Source organism: Bombus affinis, chromosome 1 (genome assembly GCF_024516045.1).
Source record: "Bombus affinis isolate iyBomAffi1 chromosome 1, iyBomAffi1.2, whole genome shotgun sequence".
NCBI lineage: Eukaryota > Metazoa > Arthropoda > Insecta > Hymenoptera > Apidae > Bombus > Bombus affinis.
The window spans coordinates 11507969-11535210 of record NC_066344.1 but is presented as its reverse complement, the minus strand read 5'-3'; the positions used below and the strand labels follow the sequence as shown (position 1 = coordinate 11535210).

Below are 27242 nucleotides of genomic sequence, written 5' to 3'. Positions count from 1 at the left end.
TTGAGAAAGTTTGCGGAACGCGAAAAGGATACAGATGCTTATGAAATGATTGATTATGGAACGCATATTATTTAAGGCAACTGTTACTAACAGTAACAGCATCCTTAAAGGAAGTAAATGTACAGAGCTCTCAGGGATTGAACATTTTTATACATGTTTATAATTTTTCCATTTATATATCAATATAATGTTGTTAAAAATGCGAACCGTGTACGATTTTATAGTTTCGAAGATAGCCATTTTGGCGGGTGACGTGTTTGCATGCCGAGTATTGACAGCCATAACATAAATGATCGACGTTGCATGTAATATGGCGATAATTGCTTTTCCGATGTAGAAGAAATAAAGAACATGGTAATTCGTGGCTGAGTTAAGAAAGGATTGGTAGATTTTTTCACAATGGTGAGAAACAACGATGAATTTGAGATTGGTGGAAAGTAAACAGAAGAAAGGCCGCGTATAATTTTCAGCCATGGTGGGGGGGGCAATGCACCATGGGAACAATTTGCGACAGGCGCATGCGTAGATCAGTTTACAGTTGGAGCTTGGAAGAAAATGGCGTCAGCTAAGTTTCTGGAGGAAGCTCTGAGCACGGACGTCGATGAATCTGCAGTGAACGCGATAGTGGGCTCCCTTGAAACACAACTAGTAACATCTACGCCAGCTGTATCTGGTCATCAAGTAAGTTCTGCATCAGTCAGCCAGCAGAATCATCAGGTGAACAGTGGTATTTCCAACGGGGGCACCATCACCGCGGTACAACCACAGAAACATGGGGTTTCAAACGGCGGTGGTGCTACTACAGTAAATAGTCTGATGAATCAAGAAGTTACGAAGCCTATTACCACGAGTACTCTTCTCCCTGTAAACGTGGTTACCTCAAACACAGTGGCGCCACAGGTTACTACACAACAGCAGCAACAGCATACACAGTCAGCAGTCCCCCCTGCTGCTTATATCAATCAAGCTACTACAAACCAGGTGACCAGCAATCAAACAACAAATATACCAAGCCTTACCAAAACACATGAACCTGTCAAAATAATTTATCCTACTGTTGGTCAAGTAATAGCAACCACAGGGGTGGCTAATGCAAATAATAAACTTTCTTTTCCTGCACAAACTGTTGGACAATTGGCCAATGGTACTTTGGGAATAACTTCACCGGCAGTGTTACAGACAGCATCAAATGTTTCTAATGTTGGTTCCGTCAGTGAAACAGGCAGTCAAACAGTTGCTAGTGTAAATAAGCCGACAGGTACAGCTTTGGTGATAAAGACTAGTGTAGCACCAAGTGGCATGGTTTCTGTTCCAATGTCTGTTCCTGTTTCTGTGGCTGGCAATGCAGTCAGCACAGCACTACAGGGTAAAGCTGGAGTTACATCTACGATAGTACCCAGCAATGTGCAAATTCTTAATGTTAATGCAATGCGTCCTGGTACACCGGTGACAGGACAACAAGCAGGCAAGCAAGTTGCACCTAGAGTAGTGATTGGTCAACACATGCTTGGAACAAGACCTGGAGGTCCAGGGGTAAGATATTTGTAGTTTATAAACCAATTTTGATTTTATTATTTTATTATCAAGAATAATGTGTGATATTGTATTGAAAAATATTCTTTTATAAATTTTGGCTTCTATTATGTGTACGTTAATGTCCTTATTGTTTTAATTGTTTTAAAATTAAAAAAAATTTTTTTTAGATAACATTGCAAACATTACATGGTCTGCAACCTGGAACTCAGGGTCATATACTATTAAAAACAGAAACTGGACAGTTTCAATTACTAAGGGTAGGGCCAGCTCCAACAGCAGGTACACCTGGTGGTACTGCAGTTACACCAAATAGTATAGCAGGAAATGCAGTGGTTGCTGCACCATCTCCAGGCACTACCTATCGCTTAGCCTCAGTGCCGGCTGTAAGTAGGCTGAACACACAGTTCACTGGCCCACCACTCGCCACGTTAAGAAAATCTATTCAGGTGACGCATTCTTATACCTCTTACAAGACTCGATGTAGTGCAGTAGTAGATTTTTAGTTTGTGCCATTAGTTGGAATGGTGTTATTGGTAAGGCTGTGTATTATGTTTATATTCTTTCATTCTATCTTTGTGTTATTTCGATCATATGAAATTTTCTTTAAAATATAATTAGGTGTACAGATATCACTCTGATATATGCAAAAAAAGAATTTATATCTACATATTATATTATATTATTATATTATTATTACATATTATATTATTTAGGATTTATAAAAATATCCAATTGTCATAAAACAGAAGTTTTATGTAGTATACAGTTATTTTCGTATTGGCTTATTTGTTGGGATGCCTCTTTATTGTAGACTTTCTACATTTTTTAAATATGTAATTATTTTATTAAATTCAATGCTGTTATCATGCGTATAGATATTGCATGTTATATTGGTTAAGGGTATCATAGAGTAATTCATTTTTGAAATTTTGGAAAGTAAAGAAATTTATATATTTATTGAAATTATTTATAATAGAACAATGACACTTTCTTCATATTTATATAAATTTTTTATTTTCATTGAAATGAAATTCATATTTACACAACTTTAGAAATTATTTCCAAATTATAGTAATTTATATTCAAGGTAATTTAAACATTATTAGTTGAAAAAGATAAATATGAAGTTAACATTCTTGATTCTTCATGTATTAATTTTCTGGTAGAATTTCATATACAAAAAATTATATTTTATTAAGTTGATGCATAAAGTATTAGTTCCTTATAAAATATTTCTTTTACAAACATGTACAGTACTTATGTATGTAAAATAAAATCAAGTATATTATGTACAGCTTAATAAAAAGCAATTATAGAATAATATAATAAAAGAAATTACGAGTCTGTACAAGGTACAAGTGCGTCTTTAATACATAATACCATTAAACTTATTGTATCAAATCACAATATATGTATCTATTGACATCTGATTTTTTGAAATAATAAAAATAATGGAAAAAATCATAAAAATGTAGATTTTGTGTTTGAAGAATCAGAAGTTCAGCATGCATATAAAGGACATATGTAGATTATAATAGTAGAAATAGAAAAAGGAAAATGTGATGCTACAAATATTTTTATAAAATTAAAAATAAAAGCATGTTCTATATATAAAATTATTATTCATATCATAAATTTGCTGTTTATATTTTATTTTTAGCAATGCTGCGAAATGCTTCTAAATACTTTTGAATGACATTGCAGTTTTGTAATTCATATAGAATTTTACAGAAGTTACAAATTCATAAATATTTAAAGAAAAATGTACATATTTATTAATTCTTTAAACGTAGAATTATCAAATAAAAGTTTATTTTCTTTGTTTAGTTTTAAATATAGAAAATTTTATAGTATCTGTTTATTTGTACAGACTGTGGCTGCAACTATTACAACAGCAACTACAACTCCATCAACAGTAACTGCTGCTGCTTCAAGTACTCCTACTCCACCTGTTACTACTGTTCAAACAGTTCAGACATCTACACCAGTATGTATTACGCACAATTACTAAAAAGAAATGAAAATATTAGTTGTTAAGTGCAACAATAATTTTGCTTATAGTGTATTAAGTTGGTTACAGTGTCTTTTTTTAATTGTAGCGTCCAACTACAGATAATACCAAAGAAAAGTGCCGTAAATTTTTAGCAAACTTGTTAGAGTTGTCTAGTCGAGAACCTAAAGCTGTGGAGCGGAATGTTCGGACTTTAATACAAGAGTTAATTGATGTTAAAGTTGAACCTGAAGAGTTCTGTGATAGGCTTGAGCGATTATTAAATGCATCACCACAACCATGTCTGATTGGATTTCTCAAGAAAAGTTTGCCACTTTTACGTCAATCTCTCGTTACAAAGGAATTGGTCATAGAGGGAATAAAACCTCCTCCAGCCAATGTTGTTTTTCCCGTAACATCTACTACTTCTGTAGTAACACAGGTAAGATCTTATATAAATTTACAAACAGTTCGTAGAAATTGTTCATGAATAATGCGTACAGATTATAAACACATAGTCTACATATAATGTTATCGTGTGTCTACATTTATATGTGTATATCAGTGCTGTATAAGTACTACTTGCGAATAAAGTGGATTCTTCCCATTCTCGTATATTGCCTTCTGCTTTTAGACTCAAATAAGAAAAGAAGAAAATCATATGTCAGACTTGTTGATATCTTTCTAAACTTTCTTCCTTTTATAGCGATAACGCGTGAAGATGAATAAAATCGCGTAAGATTCCTTTATGGACAGCACTGATCTATGTTGATATTTCAGAGTTTCAAGTTGTATCACTGAGAGAGATTGTTGTTGAGATTTGTACAAGACATGTATTTTGCAGTTTCTGGAAAAAAAGGCAATAAAAGATGATCTTTAACATCTAAAGTCTTTTTATGGCAGGTTATTTATAAGTTTAACTTGGAAAGTAGTTTTATGTTTAAAAATTTTGTCCAAATGTAAAAAAGAGATATTAAAATTTTATCAGACAAAGTTGAACTGAAAAGTAGACGAAACCAAAGAGAATAAAAGTCTGTAATTTCTTCTCATCTCAGTTGAAATTTAATTTATATGAAATATATAATAAATTTAGATCTATGAACTAAATGTATAAATCAGTATAATTAATATAATCTCAAAAATAATTTTCTGATGTATCTATCAATAGATTAGTGTATTATTATGTACAGTGTATTGATGAATGTGTAATTGAAAGTAATTGATAGTAATTCTCAATTTGGTTATACTATTTGCTTAATATTAATGTATTTTATAATATAATGTAGCAGAATCAGCTTAGACCAACTGTTGCTGTGACAGCTGCAACAATTCCTGTAACTGCAGTTACTCCAACTACACAAGTAAGAGTAATGACTCCACTACCTGCAGCTACAACTACAGTTCCACGACCTGCGCAGCCAGTTCAACAAAGGCTGGTAAGATATAAGAAGAGGTTTAATTTTGTAACATTAGAATATATTATTTGAATTGTAAATATATTGCTGTATATATAAGCTATGTAATTTAATTTCCATAATAGAAACAAATTAATGCTCTGATCCTTGGTTGTTAATGATTGGTGTACTACTTGCTTACGATTATCCATTTTTATAAAATATCTTTTTATTTGTTTTCTTTTTTGACTTATGTAAATGACCGATTGGATATCATTACACATTTAGAGGATGACGAAAAAATAAATTCTAAAATAAATATATATTTAAAACTATATTATATAAATATAAACCATATATATATATTCAAAGCAAACAATATATACAAATTATATTTTCATGTATTTGTATCCAAATGTCGTCCGCTGTCTGTGTAGATACGATCCGAAAAATTTAACTGGCCATTTATATGTTAAAATTAGATTAGATTCCTCAATATTAAACTGAAGTAAATTATAAAATACTTATTGTTTTAGATACGACCTGTTACAACAGCAGTTCGTAGTCCTGCACCATATACTGTGAAATCAACGGCGGCGATAACTGGGATTCGACCTACTGTGCCTACAGTTCAAAAACCACCAATTACAACTGTTGTTAAAACAGTTCCAACCATAACGCAAGGCAAAACAGTCAACACAGCCACTACTGTTAATAAAGCCATAGTGCCTTCTTTTGTTCCAAAGCCAGTTACTAAAGAGAAAGAAAAAAAGACATTTTCGTCTGCAGGATACACGTAAGCAACGATTTTTCATTGTTTGTCATATTGTTTCATAATACATATGTACGCTTATTTTACTTAAATAGGGGAGATGACGATATCAATGATGTCGCAGCTATGGGTGGTGTTAATCTCGCCGAAGAATCGCAAAGGATTCTTGGTTCTACAGAATTTGTTGGAACACAAATCAGATCCTGTAAAGATGAAGTATTCTTACATATGACACCATTACAGCAAAGAATAAAACAAATCGGTAGTTACCTCTGTCAATTGTTTGATGTGAATACGTGACATAGTATATATAATATATGTGACATAGATATGATATAAACTTATTTTTTAGTTTCCAATTATGGATTAGAAGAACCTAATCAAGAAGTTGCGGCATTAATATCTCATGCTGCACAAGAAAGGTTAAAAAATTTAGTAGAAAAATTAGCAGTGATAGCAGAACATAGAGCCGATTTGATAAAGGTGAAGTTCACAGATTATAATAAATTGAATGAGGATTCAATTTTATATCATAATTGTTAATCAAATCGAGTATTTCTAGCATAAATAATGTATAATGGTTACAGGTGGACCCACGTTATGAAGTAACACAGGATGTTAGGGCACAATTAAAATTTTTAGAAGATTTGGATAAAGTGGAACGTAGAAGACACGAAGAACAAGAAAGAGAAATACTTTTACGTGCGGCAAAAAGTCGCGCAAAAACTGAAGATCCAGAACAAGCCAAATTAAAAGCAAAAGCTAAAGAGGTACTTTCACAAATATATAAATTTAGAAAAAAATATAGCGTAAGAAGAAGTAATTAGCATCTGAAATTTCATATAGATGCAACGTGCGGAAATGGAGGAATTAAGACAAAGGGAAGCAAACTTGACAGCTTTGAGAGCAATTGGTCCACGTAAAAAGCCTAGACTTGACATAGGAGTGTCTGTCAATAGTCCTGGCAGTAATTCTGGTTTGAACGCTTCAGCGACTGGGATTAACAGACAAATGCCAATGAAACCACGTTTAAAGAAAGTGAATTTCAGAGACTTATTGTTCCTTCTTGAACAAGAAAAAGAAACGTGTAGGAGCACAATGCTATATAAATCATACTTGAAGTGATGTTCTATAAAGGGCAGGAACTTAAGTGACCCGCCCGATATCTGGCGCTCTATCTACATGGTCTTGTGTGAGCTGGCCTCAATGGACCTTGACGAATCATGTGACGTTAGTGTGCGTTGCATTGTACAGTGTTTCATAAGTTACATACAATGAAATTCATTACGAATCACGTCAGGATTCCATATACATCCAAGATAAGATTATTTCTACCGTGTCGATAGGCTTCCCTATTTGTAAATGACTGAAGATTTTTTAAATGTAATATAATAGATTGTTCTTTATTTTTCAACACAAAATTGCATCATTGGAAAGAGCAATGTGTATGAGCACATGCCTGATGATCAGTCTTGGATAGTCTCTTTATGAAAGAAAGGATGTTGTGTGGCCATATATAAGTGTTGTTATATGGTGAATGTATGCCGAATGAATGTGTGTATATTGTCATTTATGTATATGCCTACTATATTGTAACACTTGACCTATACTTTTGGACACTGTAGCGACAGTATGAAGAGTGCGTGTTTTGTTAACATAATAAATCGTATTTTTGCAATCTGTAATGTAATAATATACTGTGAGCACACTGTCCAAAAAGTATGGAATAATTTGTACAATACCTTACATATAAAATACTAAATAGTGATAATTTCAATGTTGGTACAACAGAATATAGCTACTCTCCACAATAAGATGGAATTGTTATCAGTATATTATGTTGTAATCTACATTTTCAGTGTTTATAAAAGAATTAGCTGTTACGTTTTTTATTAAAGAAATATTTACAAAAGTAAGAATTACGGATATTTCTTCGATTGATGTTAATTTAATCATTTATATTTCCTCTTCGGAATTAGTACAGTTTTTGCTAATCTTCAGAGAAAAATATGCTTTATATAATCGATTGAAAAAAAAGCGTGTACCTGATTTATAATGTAAAAGAATTTGCTGCAGATGTACGTGTGCCTATTATCGAACAGAATATTTAGAAAGATATCAATCTTTCCTAACTTGCTCATCACATGAGCATCTTACACTACACGTGCCCGAAATAGATTCTTGTGCAACATTAAAAAAAGATAAAAAAAGGAAATCATTATATATGTCTCATATGCAGAACCATCGATACATATATGTATGCATATATGCATGTATCATTTATTACGTACAGATTTGATTTTTAGTATAATATCAGTTTAGATTTTCCATGGTAACCTTCGTTGTAAAAAGGTTTTTAATCTTGAATGATTCATGTTTATTTTTGCAGATTTACGTACGGAACATAGAGATTGAATTCTTGTCTTAAATATAAACATAAATACTATACACTGGCGCCGATACCAGAAATCATCGATTTTTATAAGCTGTAATATAAATTTGATATAAGTTTGTTGAGGCAATAATAGAAGTTTTTCTATTGTATTGCTGTAGTTTGGAGTTACAGAATGATACAATACGAGGTATACTATTTATTTTTTTTAGCAAATCGCGTGAGATGGTTATTTCAGATTATCCGAGTACAGACAGGAATTATAATAAAAAGAAGTTTAAAGTATCCTGATAATCTGGATTAACTGTAATTGCTCGATGATTTTCGTGCTTCCACATTTTTTGGAATGCACGATAACACTTCCTGATAGGCATTCGAAAAGAAAGAAAAGTAAAATATATTGCAAAGGCACGTACACCTGTGAGTCTTCTAGTGTAAATAACGGGAGAATAAAAGCGAGTCTAACGTAACATTTCAGTTACAATTACGTGAAACGTTATGCTTCAACGGTTCAATATCGATTTAAAATATAATACGCGCACAAGACTGATGAATTGCGTAAAAAATGTTAAGTTAAACTGAACTATTAACTTTGACTATCCATAGCGCTGATTAATTATGATGTGGATCAGTACAAAAGAGGAAAGAAAAAGAAAAGAGGAAGAAATTATTTAAAGTGTAATGGGTGCAAGGATATATGATTGCAATATTGATCTCAGCTACATAATTCTATTTGTTATTGCGTGCACCAAGAAATGATTGCCTTTTTATATATAAATATATATAATAGCAATTGATATAAGTTTTTCATTGCGAGAGCGAGCGAGCGAGCGTGAGAGAGAGAGCTTATAATTAAAAAAAAGAAAAAAAAGCAAAGCAGATCGTTGAAGCAACATTATTCGAGTAATAACATGTAAATAATTCGTTTTTTAGTAGCTATATACTTTTATTGGAAAAGGCGCACATACAATTACTTGTACCATACTTTTTGCCGCGCACTTCACAGTGTAAGAAATTTTTACTTAGCTGCGTGTTCCTCTTTAGAATGATTGCATCATTTTTTACGAGCTCGATAAAAAAAAAAAAACGCAAATTTCCGAAGTTAGTTATATTATAACGTTCTCCTAACTGCCACTAGGTGGAATTATTAATATAAATATATAAATAGAGGAATGTAAAGAAACAAAAAAAAAAAAAAAAAAAAACTAAAGGTACATAGCAGTTTTGGTACAGTATGATATTTTTACAAATTGTAATTGGATAAATCGTAACCGAGAGATAATAAAACACAAGAATAAGTTTCACCAAAGAATAGCCCGAATTTTTTATTCTTAGGCTTCTAATTGTTTTTTTTTTTGTCATGTAAAAAAGGAAAATGATCTTTATGCGGGATATGTTGAGTTTCTTCAAAGAGGAATAAAATTCTGTTCTTCCTTGTTATAATTCGGCTTGTAAGTATAGCTTCCGTGAAATTATAAAGTTCATAAAGTTTCGGGCTGTTAATGTATTTAAAACATTAAACGATTAAGATACTGGAAGTATAATCGAGTAAATATCATTTTTATTGTACCAATTTTGTCTTAATATATTCGTTTGTATTTATGATGGTTATGATTATTTTTTCGATGGATATATTTATGTAGTAAATAATGTTTTTTTTTTTAAGTTTAATTAAACATTCCATCAGCAAAATTTCAGTAACCATTTAATGACTTATATAAGATTTTTATTTTTGTTCGTGAAATAAAACATATGTGGCAGAAAGTCAATTATGTAATATAAGCGCGTTAAAAGTTATCAGATTGTGATTATGTATCGTCTGGGCTATTATCTCAGGTAATGTTCGGTACAAGATTCCATTTAAAGAAACTGCCAAATGGTCGACCATTTGCACATTTGCTTCGTGTCTTTGATGTTGTCGCGATCATAATTTCTTCTTTATGACTATATATATATATATATATATATATATATGTACTTTAATTATCGTCGTTATTTAAGCACATAAAATTTGCACTAATCATACAACAAGATATTAAAAAGTAAAAGAATACCCTTACAGGAAGTAAATGAGTAAAATGTAAAAAAACAGAAGGAAATATACCGAAGTAGCTTGGGATGACAAATTAAAAACATATCACGATTTCATGGAATTGCGGTTATCGTGGTTAGCGGAGGATTGATATCGTGAAAAATATCGCTCGTTCAGCCTTCATGCAGACAATGGGTAGCGTTGCGTCCCGGCGTATTCTCGAATTTCAAGCCCGTCTTCCATGTTGACGCCAAAGGCTACTTTGCCTCGTGTCGTGTATTGAAGGACCTGGGACTGAGGCGGCCCCGAGGCGATCCAGAAATGGAATATAATCAAGCCGTTGCTCGACAGAGACGGAGAACGTTGGGGTGGGTGGTAAAATGTGCAATAGGTAGCATGAAGAGGAGAGGTGAGAGAGAGAGAGAGAGAAAGAGAAAGGAAGAAGAACGGAAGAAAGGTGGACAATCGAGGGACAGAAAAAGGAGTGGTGGTTACAAAGATATAGAAGAAACTGAGGAAAGGGACGAAAAAAAGTGGAGTTTTGGGGAAAAAGAGGAACAGGATTATAGAAAGGACAAAAGAGGAACGTAGAAAAATGAAGGGGAAAATACAGAGCAGAGAAAAGGGGAGGAGTTGTAGAAAAAGAGGGGATTGTAAAGAAAATGACGGAAACAATAAGGTAGGATAGATGAAAAGATAAAGGAAGAAGGAAAACAGAACTGCGAACAGAAAGAGATAGGATGAGAGACAGTTGGGTGAGAGGGTCGAAGCAGAGCGTTGGGCTCTCTACTCGGCAGGTTCGAGGGATGACAGCCCGCGGCCTATACTACCCCCAGGCATCGCGGATATTGAGTTCACGGTAACCATGGAAACGGGGCCTGAGGCAATGACGTTTGTACGCTTTATCCCTTATTCCCGCGGTTACGTGATCAACGCTGTTCCGAGCTCTTTTGCTCTCTCCTTCTTCTCCGCCTCCGTTTCTTCTTCCTCTTGTTCTTTCTCCATGTGCTGCCCCCTTTTTCTCTTTGTATAGCGCTACGAGAGATCTATTGTTAGGTGGATTTATAAATCTGGTTATTACCATTGTCTCTGTTCTTCGCTAGTTATCAGGGAAGGTTCTCTCTTAGATCGTTGGGAAGCTGGATGGTTCGCAAAATGATATGGTCAATCGCCGTGTCTAAAACGAATAATAACGCGAACCGGCGATGCAATAATTTTTTACTGCTATCTTCTTTTTTTTGTTTTTTATTGTCTGCGGCGTTCAAAAGTCATCGCATCGATTGAAAATCATCAGAGCGAAAGGTCAGCGCGTGGGACGCTCGAGTTGCTCACAATCAGGTGGAAAAGTCGAAAGCAGATATCGCGTAACCAGTTTAGAGCCTATCGAATTTTTATACTGGAGCGTTACGAAAACTGAATTGTCCGACTAATGATTTTATTCCGCCTGGTTGCTCCGTCAGATTTTATTTTTCCTCTCGAGAACTGACCGAACCCAGCGGTCCTCCTCGCTGCTGTTACGATTTTTCTCTCTCGTATCGCGAGGATAGATCGATATATCTCTCAAACAAGCAGACATTTAAATAACATCCAGTTTCGCTCGTAATCGTTTCGTTAGTGAATTTTAAAATTTAATGCATCGATTGGTGAAAGGAACGGTGACTCGGGTGACGAGTTATTCGCGACTCGCACGAAATAAACCACCATCGTTTCCACGGTTTCAAGTAATAAACATTTTATTAAATCAATCGAAACGATAGTTATCGTAGCAAGTGTCTTATCGAAGATTAGAAACTATTCTCCTTCTTTCAACGCGTTAATAACCGGGACTGTCGGTGAAGCGGATCAGAACTCGTGAGACTTTAGCGAAGCTTCGAATTAAAAGAAACGATACGAACAACTTTCTTTCTTTTCTTTTTCCCTTTTGTTAATTTTATTCGTTCGTTTCTCTCGTGGTAGAAGGTCGCTTCTGTCTGATTTATTTAATTAGAAACACAGTTTGAGTCGATGAGATCAACGCGAATTATTTCGTTGTCGAATGTTCCGCATCTAGATGTCGGCAGTTTTTATATATATATTTATATATCGATATAGATACACGTTTATTCGCGGTATTTACATTAATTAATATGGCATTTAAATACATATAGGTACACCTTATTAAATAAGAGCAAAATAAGAAGCGGCACACCCGACGTACTTATATGCATAAGTGGGTCACGAGCGTGCGTGATGATGCCGTTCGACGATACATAACCGCGAAGATTATATTTCTTAGCCCGATTTTCCTAAAGAATTGAAACGATTTTAACGGTAATTTTTATAATTATAAATTACACGCCGCACCAGTCGTAATTTCATTAACGTTATGCAGAGTCGAACATCTGTAACGTAAAGACGCGTAGTAACTCAAGGCACTCGATTCATTAAACGTTCGGAATTATCGAATAAAATTCAGCGTAAATGAACTTCGATTTTATTCCAAATGATTTCCAAGAATACAACGACTGTTCTTCTTTGACCTCCCTCATGTAATTAAATTAAATTTAAACATCGATTTCACCAATTCGATACAAAAGTGTAAATACTCGTTATATTTGTTATTCATTATCGTAACTGTAGTTGGAAATCTGGACAAAAATCGAAACCTTCTATCAAGAATATACATACCCTGCAAAACCTAATTATACATATATAATTGTCTCTTTCTACCCAGGTAATAGATTTTTCAACGCTATGATTAGAACCACAGCAGTGGTTCGTATAATTAAACACCTATCAACGAAAGGAATCCCCGAAACTCGATATATATCACAGAATACAAGAATCGCAAAAGGAAATGAAATTTACGATTACATGGCTGCCTATCTAATTGTCAGAGTCAAGATCGGTCGATTTAACTCATTAAGGACCAAGCAATGATAGTTTATCATCATAAATACTTACATTTCTTTAAATTTTATAAAATCGTAGAATCTAAATGCAAAATCTGGTGGCGAAAAAAGTAACATACTAAACGAATTCGATAAATGTTGCGTTAACTCAACGTTGGTCCTTAATAAGGATAAAATAATGAATTAAAATTCGTCGATCCAAAGAACATGGGGAACCGCTATATTACAAGAAAGTACAAACTGTTTCATCACCGACGGTCATCGTATTCTCTCGAACGAAGAATCAACGTACAGTTACGATATCTTATCTTCGCGCAACAGCTCGGACACGAAGGTGCTCCGTCCGCCAGAACAATCGGATCATCATCGTTCGTGACGCAGTCTTGAAGAGTTCTCCTGGACAGTTTCACTCGGGATCATGGTCGCGTTGAAGGCAACGAACCGTCCTCGAGCTAGTCTTCCGCTGATGAGCGGTGTTCCGTCAAGTGTTGATAGCCTGTCGAACGAATAGGTACTCCGAGAATTGTTGTCCTTCCACGCCGCCACCATTGCTGGCTACCACGCGGAATCCCGCGTTCAAAAGCCTGGTGATGGCCTGTACGGAGTTCAGTTTGCAGTAACCATTCAATGGGAACCTGATAACGTGACGAGCGTCCTGTTGGTGCCAAGCAACGCCAGATCGAGCGTCGATTACCGCCTGGGTCGTTTCCGGAAACACCTCGTCCAGCAACGCGCGACCGCCAGACAGCATAACTCGTTCCCCCAGATCTGGGCTGACGTGAAGGGCGACGCACTCGAAGTTACAATTCCCTTCATTGGCGCGGATTTTGTCAGAGTCTCGGTTACACGGTAGCGTTGTGCATCCTGTGCCACGGTTGCCTAGTTGATTGGTTGGCGGTGGACTCGGGGACGAAGAAGACATCGTGGTGGTCGTCGTGGAACCGTTTTTGATACGCTCCTTTTTCATTTGCTCCAGCTGCCTGCACATAGCTGGAAAAACAATGTAGAGATGAGTTCATTCGGAATTTGGAAGATGAGTGGATAGATATTTAAAGTGACGTGTCGTGAATACGATTTATTATTATGGCAGATTGTCTTTTAACTCCTTTCTTCAGCTATAGACAATTTCTTCTTTTATCAATTATTGCTAGTCAGACTGTAGATATTTATGCGAATTCAGATTTTTACGAATATAATTGAAAAATGGGATACAGACAAAGAATCTTTTTCATCTACTAGATGTAATAATAGGTAATATGTTATATATTTTTGCGTATTGCATTTTCAAATTTCCCATAAATACATAAAAAATCCCCAGTCTATCAATAATAGAAACACGTTTCATCTGATCTTCGAAGAGGAAATAATGTAATAGAGATCAAGACCAGTTTTACCGGAAACAAACATACTCGTTGTTTAACTACTTGATAATACGTTAAAGTACAATGTGGAATGTGGTAGGGTTGGGCAAGAATCTTCGGAAAAGATATTGTCTCCTTTCTCTTTACCTCGGTACCGAATTCTCGAATATTGATTAATATATTACTGCGCTTCTGTTTACCTTTTTCTCGATCGCACACACTGGAGACAAGGAGACGTGATCGTGATCGAACGATACCGTGAGCCGTTGGGATTTCACGAGTCCCGTGTGCTTTCGCTGTGGCTCTCGTTCATCAAGATATTACCCGTTTTAATGCATTATAATGCGATCTTTTAACACTGCTGGTATTAGCGGTTAATGGCAGGAAAAATGATCTGAGAAGAGATTTTGTCATGCAGATAACATGATTTATCGTTGGTGAACCATGATCTCTCGTTCCCCTTTTCTCCTTCTTACAGAAGCCAAAGGAAATTGTCCGTCCAAACCGCAAAGATTTTTATACGAGATTAAGTAATACCGGCTCTCTCGTCAATTTGAATACTTTCTTCTTGTTCGTATTTAACGGTACGCCTTTCCGTTGAGTAATTGACCGTTGAAAGGACCGTTTGAAAAGAATTAATCGCATGGAAATTAAAGGACTACGTATCAGAGGACTACGACGATCAAAGATAAGACGAGAGAGTTTCTCTTACGCGCAATATCGAAGTATCGTGCTTCTTCTAAAAGCAGATCCAGATCGGCGAAATTGTCTGGTATTAGTAGACGGGAGTTTCTCATGAAATTTAGGATATGTCTGAACATGCCGCCATCCCTGTCGATGAAGTAATGTTGCTTCAGGGAGTCCAGTACGATGGGGATGCTGCCGTTGAATAATTTTGCTAGTCTTGACTCGGGATACCTGAAAGATACACGTTAGAAGAATATTTATTCTGCTTTTAAAGTATCTTTCCTTGATAATCTACGGTTAAGGTGCTTAAGATAACTTTTCCTTATATTAATTCTTTAAGCGATGAATATTCTGGGTATGAATGTCTTCTACAGATGACATATGATGTATTATGTGTCATAATTAATGACCATTGCTGCACGAACGTTTCACAAATACTTTGTTATTTATGTAAAAGAGTGTGAAACAGATGGAATCTATCTTTTTTATTTCAAGCATATCAATGGTCTATAAAAGTGAGATTTTGCCGAATACATACATTACCGATAAAAAATTTACTGTATCTAGGTATCTAGGTATCTAGGCGTACCGAACCACACGCTAGAATTAATACCATGAACATCAGTAATATTACTTTCCTTTACTTCAATAGATTTTTCACTAAAGAATTTTTTAAAGGAAGAAAATTCGCAATTGACATTATTCTAAAAGCTCTTGGATTCTACAGAGCACGGGATACATCGACGCCTTTAACCATTATATGTATCCGTCCATAATTTATTAATCTAATGATACTTCATTAAAAAGTTTGCACATTCGATATTTTATTCCATCCTGTAACTTGACTCTTTGGGGTACAGAATTTTAATACAAAAAAAGTCTCTAATTGCACAGACATGTTATTTAAAATTACGACCACTCTGGATGAGTTATGAACACGTACCGGCTGAATTAATATATGTTCTTTCCTGTGCACCTATTAAACGACTGTTATTCATATCTGTGACAAAACGAAATCGGTTAACCGCTGTAAACCGCTGTGCTTTGAATTATCTTAATATTTCAAAGTGGGATGAAAAACATCCCACTGTGCGTGTCACTGTCATAAGTACTGGAAAAATATAGGCTACTTTTTATCCTATGGTCCAAAGAATTAAAAGCTAAATGTAAAGATATAAATTCGTTCGACACCCACGTGAGTGATCTGGATTCGAAAATCTGTTTGCTAAGTTGCCATGTTCCTTAATTTCTCGAATAAAACGATGTCGTTTGTAAGCTTGTTACACGCTTACGGTATTTTGTTTTGTTCGTTTTTAAATCTCGCTGATCGACTGACTCGATAAATCCTCGAGCAATTTTACCGAAGGGGGTACGCTGCCGTTCGTACTCGGCGACATATAAATTATACTTTCGCATTGAAGAGGTCTCGTCGAGGCGAGGCAGGTGCCGATATTCCGGTCACCTGCCAAAATCGCTCCGAGTTATGTCGGTAGCGTTGCGACCAAGAGAGCCGCAGCTGTTCCGGGCTAACAATTTTTTTAACCGAGTCACCTCCCTTGGTTCGCTTTAATTGACGATCACTGACGCAGCCGGATCGATTAACGTCACCTCGTAAATGCACATTTTGTCATTTATGCGGCTCGAATGTGCCGCTAACTAAAGGGTATCGGCGCGTTCGGTTATTATTTTATTGGATTAATGAAAACCTAATGGAAATTTTTGAAAGAAACGGCTCGTCGGTCATGTGAATGAAAAGCGGTGGTTTCAGTAAAAAAACTACGTCGAAATTGTCATTGTCGAGTCGGTCGTAAACTCAGATGCAACAGCGAGGCGTCTCTTTAACCCTGAAACACGATTCTGGGTACATCTTCCGCCATAACATTTACCACAAGCTTTGACCCGAATATCTGTATACCGATAAAACGGCCAACAGCTGCAACATTTTGTCAAAATTTGCATGTTACGAGTACTACGAAAATTTGTTCGATTGTTAAAAGAAAGTCCAATATCGACGAGAATCGATAAAATTTACTCGAATCATCCGATCGACGCAATGAAGTCACAAAATAAAGCGGAGATACGATCGAAATTGGCGCGACTATTAAAATATTTTTCGGGGGGTTGCTTATTACGCGCGCGATTTCGATCGCTTAATCCCGTGGCAACCGGATCGATTATCAGCATCGCTCGGCTTCGAGTTTCATCTCTTTATTGCGGCTACTATGCCGGAGGTGAACAGACGTACAACCGCTATCATTTTCGTGAAAGCTGCTGGAACGAATGCCTTCTGGATCGGCCAGGATGGAGAAAGGTCGGACGCGGGATGAATCGGGATAACGGGATAACGTGGCTGGGTACGAACGGTTCGCTAAAAGAAAATAAAACACGAACAAGGAAGAGAGATTAAGGAAATGAGTTCTGGTGATCTAGAGGCGTGACGATAACAGGAACACGCCAATGTATGTATATCGAAGAGGCATACGGATGCGGATGCGGATGCGATAGCTGCGGTCTGACAGTGCCACCTTTTGCGACTCAGATTTAGAAAGTGCCTGGTGACATTTTCCAACGCGTTGCATCGTATTTTATCTCAGTCAAATGATATAATAGTCAACTCGTATATTTTACAGCTGCGATGTATCGTTCCTGAGAAAGTTTGTCGTTAGATTACTCGTGTTAATTGACATGGTAACACTTTATTTTCTTAGTACCTCGATTGAATTTGTTCGTGAAATGAACGATAATTCTTATGTGAGGAAATTTGAAGTACAGTTAATTCATATATATAACAGTACAATAGTACGTAAGTATATAAAAAACGCGGCTAACTATAAAGTGGCAGCTACTGTTTGATTTGAAAAAATAAAAGTCATCTTGAAAGTTGAAAGATACATCCACCTAGAAGAAACTGCTGTTCATCGTAAGTTCTCTCATTCGAAACAGATTGATCGTGGACTTATTCATTTATTGAAGAAACTCATTCGAAGAGATGACTTGACCGTTTACGAAACTTTGTAAATTTATTACCTACTTTCAGAAAACTTACATTTGTGAACCAGACGACTTGTTCGAGATCGAGAAATTACCATTGGAATAGACTTGTCGTGTTCCTCTCGCGTGCTCTTCAAATATATCTAATAATTAATTTCACAGTTTCTCGTGAAAGTCAATCAAATTAATCGAAGACAATTCGCGCTAATTAATCAAAGACAACAAACCTTCACCCATGCATTACGAAGAAGCCGGTCAATTTTAGATAACCCTGTGATCCCCAGCTTTCTCAACTTTCGAATTTGTTTCAACCCCCACGCGTGATCGTGTCATCCGGTATCGAGAGAGGCATCGATGCGCTTTTCAATAGCAGAGGCGGTACATTCTGCGTGCGCGGCCGAAGGTCGTCGTAATTTAGCATATAATAGACGAGTGCCCTGGAAAAAGGACGAGAGAGGGACACAGGAGGAAGAAGAGCGCGCTAAAGACGAAGGCCGCCGGGAGAACGAGCACGTTGAACGAGATGAAAGAAAGAGAGGAGAAAGGTGGAAAGAGAGAGAGAGATAGAGATAGAAAGGGAACAAGAGCTGGAGAGCTCGGTTCTTCGTGTACCTCGATGGTGCGTTATGGCACAACGAGGGGAAATACCGACGTAGGTATCCGGTGCCCCCTCAGGCCGGTTCCCATACCTTCCACGGCGATAACATATAATAACGACGGCCTGGTGGAGGCCCGTGGGCGATCTGACTTCAGCGGGGAAGAGAGAAAGAGAAAATACCGCGGGGTAGGTACGACGATAGCGTCGTATAGACGTGTATACGGGCCGAGAGACGATCCTCCGTCTCTTTTACTCTGCCTCGCTCTGTCTCGTTCTTTTCGACGGCACCGCGAAAGTCGAGACCGAAGGATGAGAAGGTTGCTCGCCCGAGAAAATGAAAATTCTGTGAATCCTGGGTCGGAAATTCTCCGTTTCAAAAAGAAAAACATTATCGAATATTAGTTGCTCGTTGCCGCGCTATGAGTTTTATAGCGAACGTCTATCGTTCGTCAAAGAGGTAAAACCGAATGCAGCGTTTCTTTGAGTTCCGACTGCTGGTCGTAATCAGGTTGTAACGTAAGGGAGGGTATGTACTAGAAATTCTGCTATGGCAGAATTGTTGCTTTCAGATTATTTCTTTAGAAACTGTAAGGTGTCACACTTAGATCTTTTGAGTTTGGCGCGATTTCCATATATTTTGAATATATAACAAACTCTGTAAAAGTTTATTGAAATATTTTCGAGTATTCCATTTAAGGACATGTAAGCTTCGGATGGTCGACAAAGTTAAAGGACCTTTTTATTTTCGATGAAGTTTTACGATATACGTAGTGATCAAAATCAGTACTCTATCGGGGTCACAAGAGACAGCAGCGTCTGTCGTTATCACGATCCAAGGTAAACTCCAATTATGATTGAAATTTCTACTAAATTTCGATTTGATGGAAAACAAAGATTCTTCTGTGCATCGTATGATATAAAACATACGATCGTTTCATAGACGACCACTACGTTTCCTTATTAAAACGTACAATGGACGATGCTGACGTAGCGAAAAGGAGGCCAGGCTGGAAGATGAACAAGATGACGAAGAAGAGAAGAAGAAACGAAGGTGAAGCTGATGGTGGTGGATAGGAGAGGCGAGGTTGGTGTTGAGAGGTGAAAAAAGTGAGAAAGTACGGACGAGGAACAAAAGGGGAAAGAAGGGCAGGATGTATGTGCCAGAAGGCCAAGAGCGCGTTGTTCGTGGGGATCCTGGCTTGGAAAGGGTGGGTGTGCGGGGGAGGAAACGGTACCAGGGGCGGAGGACGAGCGCCGTGATTACCTGGGGCGATTTCTTGGGCCCACCGACCGGCCGAGGTCCGATCCCGGGTCAGATCCGCTCGCTATGGGAAAACGCTAAACGATCGGCTCACATCACTCAGATTCCTGCTCTGCTTTTGGTATACACACACAACTATAACCTTCTTATGTGCGTGTGTGCGACGTGAACAACCGTGACTGACTTTATACCAGCGTGATTATGTAGATGCGTGAATACGCTGCTCAAATCGTGGCCCCTGAAGCTGTCTTGATCTACCTTTTCTTGATTACTTTCGCTGTGATACTCTGCTTGTGTCTGCGTGAATGTTTGGATAGCTGGAGCTACCGCTTTTGGCGTTCGTTTGATATTTTATGGAAAATTGCGAAGGAAAAAGGAATCTAATTTTAGGGGTTTGTAGTTGTTAGCTAAAACGACAGATATTTAAAGGATATTTAATCAACGTAAATCGCAAAAACAATTCATTCGATGTAAAATCTATCTCCATAAGTGAGTAGTACTACTACTACTACTACTATTACTATTACTACTACTATGTATGATTGAGTATTTTTCATTGCTCTCAATGAATACTCTAACCCTCAAATCTTTTTTACAACAAATATTAAGTATCTGACTTTATAACGAGTTTGGAGTGTAAAATATTTGTAAATAAAATGACAAAATCTATTAGTGTCCAAAATTTCAAGCGAACCAACGATCTGAAGATTCTACAATCTTTTTATCATAACTTTCTTCATCTAATCAAAGTCTAAAGCCTTCTACATACCTCTCTTTTTTAATTCTTTTTCTGTGCCATCCATAAACGTTCTTTGTAATACTAGCACGCGATTCGCAAACTCTGCTTTTGTCGACAATCGTTTCTCATTCCTCTCTTTCGTAAATATATTTGTTTTTTTTTTGTATCCGCTCCACGAACGAGAATTCACTTTTCTTTTGTTACAATCAATGGCTTATAAACTTGTTTTACATTCTTTGTTCCAGCGTGGAAAGTTAACAATAAGAGTCACTCGAGCTTGGTAATACTACACGGTTACAAGCTGGTACGAGAGGTGCATAAAATATATGCCGTCGTTCGGTGCATGCGAACGACAATGGACTCAAGAGTTCACATATGTGTGTATGTGTGCATGAACGAAACGTCTCGACCAATACAGGATCGCTTTGTCAGAGTTGGGCAAATTGCACGTGCTGGACTGAAGGGCGAGGAAACGAGGACTAGCTGGATCTCTATGGGATAGCCCCAGGGCCTTGCTAAGTCTTCAACAGGACTCTCCGGCCCGGCAGGATGATGGACGATGTTTTAGGGATTACGTGATACCGGAAGCGCAAACTAATGATCGGCGGTTACGTAATTTCTGAAAATATCTGACGGAAAATCATGCTGGCCCCTTGGATTAGTTTTAGAATAGAACGACTTGAATACGTGGTAATACGATGACGTCGTTGAGTTTTGTTCAGAGTGGATAAATCCTTTGACTTTATGCTGCAATTGATGTTTCATCGTTGAAAAATAAATAAAATTTCCAAGTTTACAAGGCTTCCTATACTTACGTGACTGGATCGCTTTTATAAGAACAGCGTAAAAAAAATGAATATGATAAAATAGAAGACGGATATATAAGTAGTTTTTTGGTTGCGAACTTGTTGTATTCGACGGAGAGAATGCTTAATTCTGCAGAATAATTCATTGAATTTATAAATCGATCAAACGACTATTCAAATGTATTTTGACAGATACATTTTTTAATTTTAATGAACAGTTGAAAATACATGTATCCAGAGGACCTCAACGACTCCGCAAACTCTGAAGATCCTAAAGACGCGAAAAATGCTAGAGTCTGAAGATTTCTGAGACTCTAGAAATAACTGGAACGATCAACCAATTGAGAATGAGAGACCAATGACCTATAATAGATTTGGGAGGTTCCATAGTCACGAAAGGTTCTGAATACCTGGAAGATTGTAGGAATTCTAGAAATTCTAAATCCTCCGTGGACCTTGACACTTCTACGGACTCTGAAGATTCAGAAAATCATGTGACTTCAAAAATCCTGAATCGTAGAGATCACTAGTGGAGGATCCTAAGGATCTCTAGAACCCAACAGGCGTCACAGCGTCTTCGTATCATTTCCATCAATTGATTTCTATCTCGATTCCGAATATTCTCCATACTAGAAATTTATCTGAAATCTTTTATGGAAATATGAGATTTTGCATTTTCAATTAAACGCTTCATAAATAAAGAGTCGATAAAAGATAAGAGCAATTCCACAGATTTAGTCTCTAATAACTCAATGCAATTCATTATAAATTTCTGAAGGTATTATCGTACACTCAAGAATTCCTAAATTGTTTCCGTAGACATTAAACATCGTATTATGATTAATATAAAGCTTCATTTGATATTTATGATGCCATCAAGAGGAGTAACTTTCTGTTGCAATATCCGACTATAATATGGAATTGTGTGTACATATAATCATTTTTTCCGCCTGTTTCAGTAAAACTTGATTTAGGAACCATATTCAACGAGGCGAGGGTTTGCGAATGGTTATCCCGTAACTTGCTCATGGTCGTAATCTTATCTATCCATCATCGCAATCATTATGGTTGCTGTCCATTGTCGTTCATTTCTCGAAGAGTGGCGTATAAATCCTTGTAGGTGTCTCAGGTTGGGAAACGACTATCTTCGATGCGATCTCCAGCGATTCCGTTATGTGTCGACGATAATTTACCTGGCGTAAATCAATTTTGCGAGTAACACAGGGGTACCGGATTATTTTTCACCGTTTCAATATCACTTCTGCAAGATTATTATCGTTAGATATCTTTTCTTCCAATCAAATAGAAAATTTTTATTTTTCAAAAGGAGATATTTATCTTCGAAAGTAATATTCTTTGAACTTTCTTCTACGAGGGAAATTTCTCGGAAGAAACGTACAGAACAAATTTTTTAATTTAAGTGTATACGATGTTAATTTACAAGTTTGTAGCTTTTGTCAATTTTGTACAAAAATTTTGTAATAGTTTGGTTCGTATGATCTTTAACTATGTATTTTTCTTGCAAGTTAATGTCGACATAGCAGTCGCTCATTAAAATGTTTCAAGCGACTCGCGTTGCAGCGTTGAATTAAATCGAGTTAGATGTTTTAAGCGCGATTTGCCCTGCGTTTAATGGGTGAAAGGTGTAACTTACTTATCATACAATGCACTATGCATTGGAACGATCGCGACTTTTACTGCCTTTCGCTGTTGTGTTCTTCTTTTTTGCTTCGAGCGTATGTAAAATGCATACGATGGCTACACCAGGAAGTGAATAACTTATATCTGCAAGACTAAAGAAAGGAGAATGATGCTTTCATTTCCTTCTCATTAATTTTATTTCAATCAAATAACCTTTGTATTTTACTAGGTAGGTACATATTTTGAATTTTTATCCGCTATGAATAAAATTCATTCACAGATATATTCATTATTCATTTAATTTATCTGAACTCGACGAAGGATAAATAATTCATATAATAGAGGTTCACTGATTTTCCTCCCACGTTTAAACAAACGAATTGCTCTAGCATGAGTTCAGCTAATCGATCTCCAACTAAAATTTCCTTCCAATACACGGCGATCTACTGTATTCGTTAAATATAATTAATAATTCGCTAATCGCTTTCCTCAATATCGTATTTTCTATTAACCAGATCGTTTCTTAATTAGAAACTGCTATAATCACGATCATTGCAAATAAACAAAAAGAAACCATATTCAGCTATGTGTAGCCGTGTCCAATTATGTTTTATAATCTTCCGAACTATAATACAAATTTAACACATATGAAACAACACGTAAGAAAATAGGGGACTGTTAAACGAGAATATTATCAGTTCTCTCGTATATTTCTTCTCTTCCTCTCAAAACTGAACAGTAAATAATTGCTTCATGCAATAATTTCCATAATTAGGCTGATACATTCCTTGCAGACAAATTGAGTCGAGCAAATTCTGCTCGTATAAAGTGGTAAAAGTATTTACAAAATACCGATGCAAGGTGTTTAAAGAATCAAAATAGAAGAAAAGGGTAACGTGTAACATGGTAGTAGAAATTCCTTTAGCATATTTCCATCAGATCATTCTCACGAAAGACCTTGTCGCGCGATTTTGTCGCGTTCCTATTCTAATAGCGATACGATCGAGCGTACGGTAATCTGGCGATACTTTCGACAAAACAATAAGGTCGACGGCGTATAATGAAGGAGGAAGGTGCAATGGAGCGTGTCGAAGGAGATGGCGGAGAGGTTGCCAGGCGGTTTTCTACGATATATCCACGGGCTGATTGGCCTCACTTCTCCGGCTCTTTTCTCTCGATTCTTGTGCGTCACGTCGCGACACTTATCCTCGCCTGTCGTTTACCTTCGCTTCCAGCGTTCCCACCGATTAAAATCCAAACGAACGATGCGAATCTGACCGCTGATCGATCGAAAACCAAGCCAAGTTACGTCTCGACGGTTCGATCAACCGCGAAACCAACCGCGACAGGAGTCAAATCCAGTTTTATCCGTTCGAATCTCGTCTCTTTGCTCTGCTTCTCTTATCTTCCATACTTCATTAACCGTGTTATCGCGTAATTGATACGAACTGGCGGCAAACGATCCATGTTGTTTAATCCATCGCGTTATGACGAGTCGAGTTATGTCCGTGATAAGGATTGTAGGTTTAATTTAATAAGGATCATATGTTCTTACATGTTGCTGGATCGCTACCAAAAAGTCGACATCCACGATTTTCCTCGTTGGTATCGCGAGAACCATATCTCATGAAATTAACAAACAAGACAGTTCGCTTAACGAGACTCTCTTATGAGCATTCGCAAGCTCATCGCGGTCGAAGAAGGAAAAATCGAGCGCCAGCGACTCGGTTAATGATTCCGTTAACGATAGTAGGCATTCGCTTGCCAATTAGAATTAACTTTGCCATGAATTCGCTCGGTTTCGCTGGATCCTACGCCGCGCGGACGACTTAATGATTCTCTTAACCCTAGCCGAGGCACCGGATATTCATCCACGTCCAGGTTAGTTAGCTTACGGACGGTGGATCGTAACGAGCATCGGCATGAATATCGTCGGATGAGCACGTAACTGTATCGCAGTGCCATTTTATGGTCTACCGTGTTACGCTACCATCCGAAAGGTAACCGCCGTGTGAGGAAGTAAAGAAAGGCGCGATGCTCGGCTCAAATCGAAATTTATTAACGTCGAGTCCGATGAACTGGTGATTTATCACGTTGTCGATCGATGAGATCTGTTTGTGTACTCGTGCGTGTAGATTCAGCAGGTTGATACACTCAACGAAGTAAAGTTAATGGAAAGACGCCAAAGAGCTGTGTTGCACGTCTGTTATACTCAGGTATCTCGCGAAATTTAACATCGATGGAATTGTTTGATTTCTTATGTGTTGGACTCGAGGAAGATTTTTGTAATCGAGGGATTGGGAGGATGGTTCGAAGAGATTAAAGTCTCTTCTCGGTACAAAGTGTGGCTGTGCTTTCACGTTACGTCTCTTTTATGCATAAAGTACACGGGTATACCGCAAATAGCCTTTGGACACTGTCGAGCATAGTAACGGTGTGCCTGATTGCGAGCGATATGTTCCCTGAGATATTGCCTGCTACGAACATCCTGGAGCGTTGTCGATGGTCACGTTTCCGCGATCCGGACATCACGCTCCCTTTCTACTCTCTCGCGGCGGAATTCTTCGGACTGTGGAAACGGTTTTCGCGCGGACGCGGAGCCGCTTTGGTGCAAAACGTTCGGTTTTCGAGGTTTATATATGTAGACAATTTATTTGCCAGTTTCATCCTAACATTCGCAGTGATATTTGTAAATAGTTCAAAAGGATAAAAATTGAAATAGGATGCGGAAGATGTAATTTATTTTTGAACAATCGCCCTCTCTAAGAACGATATTTTAAGATTATAAAGTTTTACGACAGGGAAGATTTCACATATCGAGGCCTTAGTATCTCAAGCACAATATTTTATTCCCAAGCGATAAAAGCTCACCAAACACGGTGGATAAAGGATAACATGTTCTCGAGAGCTTGCTTATTTCATGTACGATATTTATTGCGAAACAATAAATTTCGAAATATGAAAGAGAAGGGCTAACTTATTTTCGATAGATCGTTAGTTTAAGTATGATATTTTTTAATTGGAAATGGTAAAAATTCTAAATAAGATGCGGAGCATCTAATCTACATACTTTCGAAAATTCTCTGTCTCAAGCACAATATCGTATATTGTAAAGATAAATTTCCAAACACGATGGACAGATACTAACCCATTTTCGAGATCTCGCTATCCTAAGCACGATATTTTAATGGCCAACGACATACAAGTGTCGATTTCAACTTTCCCGTCGGAATGCCGTCTCGACCGTCTCGATCGTTCGTAAAAATATCTATCTCGCATTCATTATCGCAGATTTCACTTTTCAGCGCGTAATATATTAGAACGACAGCAGCGTATCCGTTCGAGGATCGAGATCTGCGAACTTTCCACGAAATTATTCTAGTCTTCATCCCTTTGCTTCACGCTTGACAGAACGTTTCTCTCTGTATATCAAAGGACAATGATGTTTAAGCTTCTCGTGGTCCTCGAATTTCGTATATCTCAATCCCGTCTCAAACGAGAAAAATATTTTTAATATTTCAGAAAAGTCTTCAGCGACAGAATCTTCAAATAAAAATCTATCGAAATCGCCTCATATGTTTCTCAAATTTTAGAATTTTTTCAACGACGGGGAAGTACGATTTAGTTGAGAAACGATTAAAAGAACGCAGCTGTATATGTATTGTACCACTAGTCTCGCAAGGATCAAGTAGTGTATGTACTTACTTGGTGAGAGTTTCGAGCGAGGACGTGTATATCGTGCCACCTACGTCGATGTGTACCGGCGCCGTGTATCTGGAAGCGGCGGCCACGCAGGGTATTCCGGTCATCTTCTGGTTATAAGCTGGTGCAGCCGGTGTCGGTGGTGTCGGCGACGAAGAATTCGACATTGTGGGCGACGTGGCCGGCGAACTGCTTGGCGACAGCAATCTGAGAAAGATACTTTCGACATTAGCCACCATCAGGCCGTGTTCCTTCTACGAGGCTTCGAAATTATTGCCTCAATAATTTAGGAAAGGGTAAGGGTAAGGGTAAAAAATCGCTGTCTTAAAATTTTTGAACATAGGGTGTAGGATATATTAATTACTCGTATTAAATTAATTCTAGTTTGCGTAGAATATGTAATGTTTTTAATGAATTTTCACAGTTGTTTCCTCTAACTTTTCAATCGT

At 37.1% G+C, this 27242-nt stretch overlaps 2 protein-coding genes across 7 annotated transcripts in view; one reads left to right on the top strand and one right to left on the bottom strand.

Annotated features, from left to right (window-relative positions):
* Positions 1-115: 115 nt before the first annotated feature.
* Positions 116-9294, top strand: LOC126917033 (transcription initiation factor TFIID subunit 4). Of its 3 annotated transcripts, none has more exons than XM_050723416.1 (10): positions 116-1533; positions 1704-1982; positions 3407-3523; positions 3636-3968; positions 4816-4962; positions 5457-5716; positions 5788-5954; positions 6045-6175; positions 6280-6462; positions 6539-9294. In XM_050723416.1, exons 1-10 carry the CDS (start codon positions 556-558, stop codon positions 6815-6817), a joined length of 2874 nt encoding a protein of 957 aa, XP_050579373.1. In that variant the 5' UTR covers positions 116-555; the 3' UTR covers positions 6818-9294. The 3 variants fall into 3 exon arrangements, with proteins under 3 accessions (XP_050579373.1, XP_050579362.1, XP_050579382.1); XM_050723405.1 differs by having other exon boundaries at positions 119-1533; positions 4813-4962; XM_050723425.1 differs by having other exon boundaries at positions 121-1533; positions 1704-1919; positions 4813-4962.
* Positions 9295-10035: 741 nt separating this feature from the next.
* LOC126917189 (BTB/POZ domain-containing protein Tiwaz) overlaps positions 10036-27242 on the bottom strand; it is a 42375-nt gene continuing 25168 nt past the window's right edge. For 2 of the 4 annotated variants that reach the window (XM_050723808.1, XM_050723817.1), the window contains exons 3-5: positions 26797-27012; positions 15081-15286; positions 10036-13997 (exon numbers count right to left, since the gene is read on the bottom strand). In XM_050723808.1, the coding sequence (XP_050579765.1) occupies positions 13489-13997; positions 15081-15286; positions 26797-27012 (931 nt within the window). In that variant the 3' untranslated portion in view covers positions 10036-13488. The remainder of the gene's footprint in view (positions 13998-15080; positions 15287-26796; positions 27013-27242) is intronic. The other 2 variants (XM_050723827.1, XM_050723837.1) reach the window with 1 other exon arrangement.